The sequence below is a fragment of the Triticum aestivum genome, chromosome 1B (assembly GCF_018294505.1).
Source record: "Triticum aestivum cultivar Chinese Spring chromosome 1B, IWGSC CS RefSeq v2.1, whole genome shotgun sequence".
In the NCBI taxonomy this organism is placed as follows: domain Eukaryota; kingdom Viridiplantae; phylum Streptophyta; class Magnoliopsida; order Poales; family Poaceae; genus Triticum; species Triticum aestivum.
In genome coordinates, this window is record NC_057795.1 from 466,149,977 (window position 1) to 466,159,704 (window position 9,728).

Below are 9,728 nucleotides of genomic sequence, written 5' to 3' on the forward strand. Positions count from 1 at the left end.
CGAGAACCTGGAGCTCCGGGTGCTGGGGCCCGGGCCGAAGGACGGCCAGAACGTGTGGGTACTGGAGAGGGAAGTGTGCTTGCTCCAGGCGTTCGACGAAATGCCGCAGCTGCCCTCGAGCTTCATCGCCCGGCGCAAGTGCACCTGGCTGAGCGACATGGACGCCGGGCGCACCGGGAGGGTGTTCATCGGCACGTCGGGCTATGGGCACTACTCGTACCATCTGGACACCCGGAAGCTCGAGCGCCTAGTGACGGACGACGGCGAGGAGTACGGGCACCCCATGTTTGCCTACTTCTCCTTCCCGGGCTTGGATGACGGCTCTGACTGACCGACTCCTGGTAATTAATCTTGTCCTCGCATCCCAGTTACATGTAATGTCGGTTTATGAGTAATGCTTAGTCAGAAGATATCTGTTTGTAGTTTTGTTGCCTTGTGTACTTTGTTGAAACTATATTAGTTTTACTATTTGTCAACCCAGTTCATCAATAGTTCATAATTAGGGGAATATATGCATTCAAAGAATTTCAAACTCTAGCGTGTGTTCTGATATTTTTCTGTAAAAAAAGCGTGTTATCTGATCTTTTTCGTTAAAAAAAGTGTGTTCTCTGATGGCCGTGTTGTGTTTATTGAAGCTTGGATGCCTACTCGCATTATATCCTCTTGGTCTGTAGAAGTAACATTAGACTCATGAACTCCGGTGAATATATGGTCTTTTTTTGTCACAAGTCATTTTCGTAAACAAATTGGCTTGTTATTCGCTTAGAGAACCCCTATTTCACTGGGAACTGTGCTGATAACTCTGCATTTCTTATCATTCAGGGTGAAGTGAGAGGAGGTACCGTGCGATTTGCCTGAAGATGGCTCAACCGTTGCATATCTGGTTACTTCCGTGCCTTATTGCTCAGCATTGAAGATTGAACACAAAGTGGATAATGCTCCGAATCTCTGATTTCATGTCCTTGATGGGACTATTTAAACAATGTTGTTGCGATGTTTGCTAAGCATGCTTCGGAGTAGACGGTGTCCTGAAGAATCAGGTGATGTTTTGAAGTAGTGTGCTGTTTCGTAAGGATAGTCTCACATTATGCTGAGTTTTGGCAAACCATAAGAAATGCAGAGTTTATCACTTCATTGGCCACCATCTCTAATTTGTGGGCTACATACAAGCCTACAATCCAAAATAGTCTATCAGAACAACCTATAAACATTCTTGTATTGCACAATTCCAAGAAATCAGTCTGTTTCGGATGGTTAAGCTTAAAACCTGGTCATTTGCACAATATGCCGGTTGCTTGTCAAACTGTTTTACTTCTTGGAACATGCACAGTCTAATGGCTGAAATCCTTGCAGCTAAGGACAGTAGTGTCCAAGCCTGTAAGGATAGTTTGCCTCCCGTTCAAAGAAGAGAAGAACAACACAAGTGATCAACAGACGAAATTTAGTGCATATTCTTTCTACCTGTATATAGACCTGCAAACCCAAACTCGGCATGTATGTATGCATCCAGTTCTTTCTCCGAAACAGAGGAGATAGACAAAAAAGAAAAGTTTTGATTGATTCATTCTGACCTCACCTATCCCTACTCATCATCATCATATTTCTACGTACCGCATCGGCCCTGTGCTACCCACAAGGCCACAAACTCAACTAGATTACAGGCAGACCAGACCAAACCCCACAACAAGGAAAAAAAGAAACACCAGCACCAACGAAAGTCACCAAACAGAATACACAGGGAGGGAGGGCACGCTGCCCGTGCGTTTTCCGAACTTTTTTGCCTCGGAAGAAGAAGAAAAACTGCTCCACGAACCAACCGGGGATGTACGACGGCCTATCGATCAGATCCAACGGCTATGCCGGCGGCGAGGTGAGGTGTGGTCCGGCCGCTTCAGCCCTGCGACTCTATGGGCGACATCATCGCCGAGAACCGGCGCTTCTGGATGCGCGGGGGGAGGTGCTTGTTGTACCTCTTGGGCCCAACCGTCCACGGCAGGAACACGCCGGTGCCGCCGCGCCCCATCCTCTTGTTGATGTTGCTGGAGGGCGCCATCACCATTGGCCTCGCCGGCGCGGCGACCATCATGACAGGCGCCGCGCGCACGGCCATGCCCCACGCAGGGGCGAGCATGGCCTGTGGCGCCGGGCAGTAGCCAATGATGGCGCCGTTGCTGCCATGGGGTGGTTTCTGCATGCCGGCCGTTGCCGCAGTCGGGGGAGGCTGCCAGAGCGTCATGGCCTTGGTGGGCGACGGGAGCGGGCTGAGGTCCACCGGCGTCGACGGCCTCACCCTCACGAACGTGATGCTCACGCGGCGGTTGGACGACGGGCACACAACGTGGCGCGCCATGTCCGCACTGTTCCCGCGCATCACCAGAAGTGACCTGCAAAGATGATCCGTAAACATAAGATGCAAATTCTACTACTGCAATGCAATGCTTTCTTCGGTTATACGAACAGTAATAGAAAAGTCGAAAAGAAAGTGGAAATGGCACAGACAAGTGACAAGGTTCTGGTAAGCTAAAGCCTTAAGCGTACATACCCTTGCTTCAGTGAGAGTGTGAGGGGTCCCTTGTAGTTGCCATTGCTGTCAGTGACAAGTGACCTTCCAAATGCCATTGAGGTCTCAGACAGCAGGAGAGTGGAAATGGGGTTGTCCAGGTGGGGAGGCTTGAAGTAGGGCTGCGAGTGCTCGTCCTATGAAACAATTTCATCACTTGTCAGATACCAACACCTTAACAAGCTTCAAACATTTGAGTTCTCAACCTATATATGTTCATGCCCTGAAGAAAGGCACTGTGTTATATAGTGTAGTAGCATTGGTATCTTACTTTTACTATTTCAGTTCATATCTATTGAAAGGATCAAAGATACTTAATATGGACAGTTGACCCTACAAGAACCCACTAACTGTAATGTACAAATTTACTTTGCTATTTGTATACACAAGTGGCTGGTTCTTTAAGAGGAAGAAAAGTGTGTACAGACTAGCAGTTCTGGCTCAGATTTGACCCACATATCTCATGACAGTACCGGAAGCAAAATCTCATTTGGTTTCATTAAGTTTAGTTATATGATAATCTATAATTAATCACCAACCGGCAAACAGCACTGCAGCACCTACCTCATCGAAGAAATTGATGACGACACTGTTTGGTTTCCTGCTTTCTGGTATTAAGCGCCAAAGAACAAGGTGGTCGATGACAGCCTGCAGGACAACTGGGATTGGTTCTATATGACCTGCACACAAGGCAAAGAGAAGACAGGTGTTAGTTATGACATCATGCACTATGGCATCTACTTTGTCCGCAGATGCGATACCCATGCAAGGATCCCACACCCAAAAGAATATTCTTGCAACTGCAAGCAAGCTGGAGGAAAAGTAGTAGTATGAGCTGACAGTTTTCCTGAACATACAATTGGTTTCCTCTGTGGTATGTTGAAATAGTGGGACACCGAGCTGAATGATCTCTCTCTTGTTCCCTTTGATCTGCTTGTTGAAGAATATGAAGGTTTCACCTAGATTTGAAACTAGAGGATTAACATCAAAATGATCAAGGAAATGACACAAGGTCAAACATGTCAACAGAGTGCCACATTTGAAAGACAGAGTAGCCGAGTGCACTTTACAAAGCTAACAAGAAAATTCTGTCAAGTTAAGGCAGCTTACTTGGCAATGAAGATTTTGGCCAAAACCCTACAGAACTATACCAACGTTGTGGGCTCTATGTCAAACCTTAACTGAACCATACTTATTAGAAATTAAGCAAGGCTGGCAGGTTGAGATTATACTTGGATCAACGTTTTGTGGTGCACACCTTTGGAGGTGATGTTAGAATTCCTATGCAATAAAGGGAGGTGATCTAACATGTTACTAAAATTAATATATACATTCATGTCTAACTTTTCTTTGTCACTGAGAGGCAACATTAAAGTTAGCTAGGTGAAGAAAACTACACATCCAAATAGACCAGGTATTATAGTCAGTGTGTCACTAGGTTGATGGTTGTACCTTCTCACATGCGAGTTTTACATTTCCTAAATTAGGATAACTGGCAGCTTTCTATGCAACAGCAAGTACTCAACTATACTAATTTAGCCTAAAAATGGAGAGAGTTGTTAGGACCTAGAACCTGTAGATACTGAGTCAGTTAGCACAAAAGTGCATCAGACAAAACCATCACCACCGTTAGAAAAAGTAGTAGTGCGCGAACTAGGACCACAGTTAGGTGCCCTAGGGATATTTGGTATCTTCAAAGCATCAATTGGATAGTATCAGAGGTAGCTGTGGTCTTGTGGGCACAACAGAAGTATCCAGAAAGGAATGTACAAAAAAATAAGCAGGAAGATAAATTGCACCACACAAAACAATGCCCAAATGCTCCAACTTTTGAACATTTAAAGAAGGAAAAAACTTCAGGGCCACAAAACACAACTTACCTGAAAGCTCCCCATTTCTACCAGCCTGGCGAATTTCATTGATGAAATCAGCAACCTTCATGAGCTCCATTGTTGTGAACACGTCTTCATATATCTTCAGGCCTTTCACAACGTTAACCTGATAACACAAGGTCATAAACATATTGTTAGAAAAGAGCACCTTTACAAGAAGTATATGATAAACTGGTAGATCAATGGGTGTGCTACTACTTCCTACAGCATCTCTAGTTCTTCAATACAGAAAGTTTGCCGAGTGGTGTAAAGATGGAACTCGCCATGTGCCCCTTCACGGACTCCTTCGCCATGAAACCTTTCTGGATCTTGATCCTCTCGGGGCGGGCGATGCACTCGTCGTGGTCAGAGCAGATAGGGTAGCTCTCTGGTAGGCTGTGCCCGCCTTGAGATCCTTGGTCGGTGTTATCTGCTGAGTAACATAAATCTCAGAGGGGTTCCAAGCATGGTATGACTGCATTTCGATTAGCGATTGCAAAACGTACACAGTGTTTTTGAAGTGTGCTATCTAGTTTCAAAAGAAAAGAAAACAATCCTGTGCTCCACCGGGAAGAGCGTTAGCAAATGCAGCAAATAAATACGGAAGAAATGCGTCATCAGTAAAATTCTGTTCTGGTTGGTTTATCCTTCAGCTCACACGGAAAAAGCAGGTGGTTGCATGAAGGTGTTCACAAAATGAGAAACGTAGCTAGCATGCTTGTTAGGCCACCAACGATAGCTTTTGGACAGGAATCCTCTAAACAATTTTATAGAATACGAAATGTATTTAGCCTCAGCTTTTCTCGCATGGCGTAGTCAGATCTTCACCTACCTAAGGTTCGTCAGTGGGTACAGTCACGCAGCAACAAAAGGTCTAGTTGGTCACCCGTTTGATGTTTTGAACTTACACTAGACTAGATCGCTCTGTCGTGCAGCACTGTTAGCATGATGCAGTTTCATTCGATCTTTCAAGATCACCATCATAACACAGGACGAAATTGAAATGGCCTTGTGTGGAAGTTTTCCAAGGTGTAGTCCATTCGTGTCATTTTCTACCGAGTACGGCGTGGAGAGAAAAGAGAGGCTGCCTTTCGTGGATGAAGAAAAGTGGGTATAAACGAGAGATTCTCTCGAGTTGAATGTACATGGACATTAGCACATTGGCATAAGTGTGGGGGCGAGCGAGCAGGGACCAATACGTTGTTCAATTATTGAACGAGAAGAAAAGTAGTATTGGATGGTGATATTACAGCACCCTCTACGTGTTGCAGAACATCTCTCTGCTTTCGCAATTGTATATCCTTCCTTTTCCTAGGCACAGGAAAACATGAGATTTTTCTTGCCCTCCCTTTTAAAAGGTGGCAGCCTCTCAGTTGTCAATTTGGAAGGGATCGCGGGAAATCTTTAAAAATGCTTCCAAGGTTGGTGGCTTAGCAGGAAACCGACAAGGCTGCTTCAGTGATGATCACATCAGCTGAGCATATGATCGGCCCACATGCTGCATATGCGACACTGGCAACGCTGGTGGCAAACTTTTTTTTTTTTGAACAAGCGCTGGTGGCAAACTTAGCACAGCCTAATGAGTTGTCAATTCAAAATCTCGTAAGATAATCATAGTATAATCACGTGCTTAACACGCCCCTGCATGGGTACATCACCTACCGCTGGCCCCTGCCTGAAGACTAAACGCGAGAGCAGCCGCGGCCCACGGGTGTACCGATTTTCTCAGGACGGTCTTTCGAGAAGAAACGGGGCCAGAGGGACCCACGGAATGCCTGGTCGATTGGGCCGGGCCCAGCAGCCAGTGGCCAAGGGCGGGCCACGTGTACAGCTCAGAGTCGGAGGAGCGGCCACTTCGATCGGCATGGCACCAGATCCAGCCAGCCTCCTCGGCCCGGAGATCTTTGGGCTTCTCGAATCCGATCTGGGTCCAGTCGAGTCGCTCTTCGACACGTGGAGGCCGTGGTGGAAAGAAGGAGGCGTGCATGAATTTAATTTTCCACGGTGGCGGTCATGTGGGTCCATTAACTCGCTCGGACCTCTGGCTCCTTCCGTTTGATTGCGATCAGACGGGTCGTGATGGAATTCTGACTGGGGTGACGCCCTCCTCATGAGACCCACGCCAATACCAAAGGAACTGTACTCGCGTAGGCCACGCCTCCGACTGCAGGGCATGTCTCCCAAAAGTCCTGTAGGAGGCGCTGGGCAAAAGACTCGTGTTTCCACTGAAACTATACCATAGCTGTGTGTCCCCCAAGGGATTCCTAGCACAAGTTATTATGCGTGGCATTTCGAATTGCTACAACTTAAAGAAAAAGATTACGGCCGCATGATTTGGTTCCTATGCTCTTTGCAATCACTCGCGTCGCTCTCATAGTGACAGTGAAGTAATCTGATGAGCAAATTTTCTTTAAAAAATAACTCTACATGTTGTATCATGACAATTCAGAGTATTTTATACAAGACAAGAGAAAATTATTCCCTCTACAAAAAATGTCAACTCTTACGTGTCCAACTTTGCAGCGACGCGACAAATGCAGTCAATCTCGAAAACAGAGATGACAAATCAAATTTCATAAAGTTCGCCCATTCTGGAATACTTTCAAATTTATTAATTGATTTTCTTTTCTTGCGTAAGAAATAATAAATACATTCCCGACTCTTTTTTTTTACCTGGTGACCAAGCGTGCTCATTCGTCACCCCAGCCCGAAGATGCAGATGGAAGACCACATTTCGAGCCGCGGGGCACTTGAAAACACAGCCCGAAAGTTAAAAACAACTCCAAAGCAGAGAGGTTCAAACTCGGTGTCATCGCTAGTTAATCTCCTCGTTCAAAAGGGCGAAGGACGCAAAGGTTTTGTCGAGACCGGCGTTGCCAAATCTGGTGACTCCCGGGGCACATGCTAACCAGATTCACCTGAAATATTTTATGCCGCCCGCCCTCCGCGACGCTACAGCCTAGCATCGCTGGAGCATATGCCCCCAAAGGGAGGCCCCGCCCCATGGCAGCCTGCTGGCGCTCCTCACCAGACCGTAACACACAACGGTGCCCTCGAGGCCGCTGGAGTGGAACCGCCGCGAGCTGGCTGCTGGCCGGGCCGGCCGGCAGGACAAAGGCGTCAGAGTCCCCGCCACGGCGCGGCACGTTTTGCACCCCCGACAGGTGATGGTAGTACCAGGAGTACATTAATTTGGCAAAGCCCCCACACCAAAAGTAAACACATGAGCTAATTACTGGTGGCGGGTAGCGGCCGTACTGGTCAGTACTTTCCCAAAAGGGTGGCCGAGCGAGGAGGGTGCGTGCAGGCGAGCCGAAAATAAAGTTGGCGCACGGAAAGAGAGGGGGGACGGCGTCTGGAGAAAAGCCGTAGGGTTTTGCAGTTCCAGCGACCTCGTGATGCCGTTTCACGGGGCGCCGCCGCCGCCACGGGTGGCCAGGATTGACCGACCGAGGCTGTCCCCGCCGTCCGATCCTCCCAACGAGGGCTAAATAACTCCGCCTCTGGTGGGGCTGGACGGAAAATTATTGGCTCTCTCGCCCCAGTTTTCCCCCCTAACCACCAGACGTAATGGGCCCGGTGCGTGTTGGTTCGTCGAACTGGCGTCAATACTATTATTAACGATGCCGCTTTAGCATAGTAGGAGTAACATAAAGAAAACGTCATTTGGAAGCCTAATTCCGTCCCTTTTTGGTTATTAGGCCCCCAATAAAACAGGAGATATTCAAGTGGGAAAAGCTTGCGGAAGGAACCACAGGCGAAACGAAAGACCAGATCCAACCGTCTGCGGAGCGGGGCCAAAACGGGAGATCGGTTCGACAGACAGATTGAAACTAACGGAAAAATTCAAATGCGGCCGGAAAGGGAAATCTTAAGGGAAAAAGGGTGTATAACACTACGCGCACACGAGGATTAATTAATAGAGATCGCTCGAAAAAAAAATAGAGATGATTGTACTTACGTCCGTCGTGGGCGGCGTCGTCTTCCGTGGAGGCCGCCTTCCGCTCCGACGAATCTCCCGAGGAATCTTCGCCGTCCGCCTCCGGCTCGCGGTCCGCGTCGACGGAGTGGACGGCGACGACGGGGTGGACGGAGACATCGGGCTGCGCCTCCGGTATAGGCTCGTGCTCGTGCTCGGGCTCGGGGTCCGGCTCCGCGGCGACGGTGACGACGAGCTCGTCCATGGGCTCGTGGATCACCGTGGACGCGGCCTCCTCCTCGGAGAAGGCGGCGGCCGCGGCGGCGCGGGCGTCGGAGACGCGACGGAGCTCGGCGGCGACGTCGGCGACGGAGTAGAACTTCTGCATGTGGAGGACGGGGAACCAGTTGAGGCGGCGGCGGTGGAGCGCGGCGAAGACGGCGTCGTAGTCGGCCCCGCCGATCTGCGCGAGGTGGCCGCACAGCGCGTCGATCACGGCGTTGGCGGCCGCGAACTCGCCGCGGTACCACCCGATCACGGCGTCCCTGGCCGCCACCTGATCCGGCGCCGCCACCGGTGACCCCGGGGCCCCCGCCGCCGGTGTCGTCATCCCTCCCGCGATCGCCAGGGTACCACTCCCCCGCACTAACCACTGGATATCTCTCCTCCCTCTCAATTCCCTACCCGTATGCGTGGCCTCTCTCCGCCCAAGCTTTTTGTAATGGCGTCAAGGTGTTCGACGGACGCCCGGCCTGTTCTAAATCGGCTTGGTATTGTGGGGAGCGCTTCTCTCTCGGGGGCGCGCCTATAAATACCCCCGGAGAAGAAGCGGCCGAGGGTACCCCGTAGCCAACAGCGCCCAGGGGCGGGCAGGGTGACGTCGGGGTGGATTAGCGGGTACGGGCGCAGATCCGACAAGGTGGTGGCAGCAGTTAGTTAAGGTCAGCCTCGCTTTATAGGAGGTGGCTCGACTCGACCCGGCCTACGGGGGCGCGTGTGGACCGCGCGCTCGCTCCCTCCGCAGAGATGGGCTGCACGCCTGCACCGCGATTCGGCGCACGGGGACGTCACCCACCGTGGCGGATGGCCTCGGGATGCGCGGCGACGGCGTGCGCCTGGTCCTTGGCCCCGTCCATGGACCGGACCGGGTGGCCATGCGTGGGAGCCTGGTTGGACCACGCACCATCCCAGCCGTCCATTTCAGGACCCCGCATCTTTGTTCGGTTTTTTGTTCTTGTTTGTGCAAGACAGGATTGGGTACAGGCGAATTAGGAAGAATTTTTCTCTATTGGGTGTAATAACCGTGTAAGGATAGGCTGTGATGTGCGAGGGTAGAGCCCTGTTTTGGCAAGTAGGTAATTTAATCAATGAATTATCC

The 9,728-nt window shown here is 49.9% G+C and overlaps 1 protein-coding gene across 2 annotated transcripts; it reads right to left on the reverse strand.

The window, feature by feature from the left end:
* Positions 1 to 1,533: 1,533 nt before the first annotated feature.
* LOC123132141 (RNA demethylase ALKBH10B) lies at positions 1,534 to 9,143 on the reverse strand. 2 transcript variants are annotated; one of them, XM_044551901.1, is made up of 7 exons: positions 8,393 to 9,143; positions 4,716 to 4,864; positions 4,441 to 4,558; positions 3,418 to 3,519; positions 3,125 to 3,240; positions 2,543 to 2,697; positions 1,534 to 2,384 (listed from the first exon to the last, which is right to left on the reverse strand). In XM_044551901.1, the coding sequence occupies exons 1-7, from the start codon at positions 8,958 to 8,960 to the stop codon at positions 1,892 to 1,894; spliced, it is 1,701 nt and encodes a 566-aa protein (XP_044407836.1). In that variant the 5' UTR covers positions 8,961 to 9,143; the 3' UTR covers positions 1,534 to 1,891. The 2 variants fall into 2 exon arrangements, with proteins under 2 accessions (XP_044407836.1, XP_044407845.1); XM_044551910.1 differs by having other exon boundaries at positions 4,716 to 4,861; positions 8,393 to 9,142.
* Between the last annotated feature and the right edge of the window lie 585 nt (positions 9,144 to 9,728).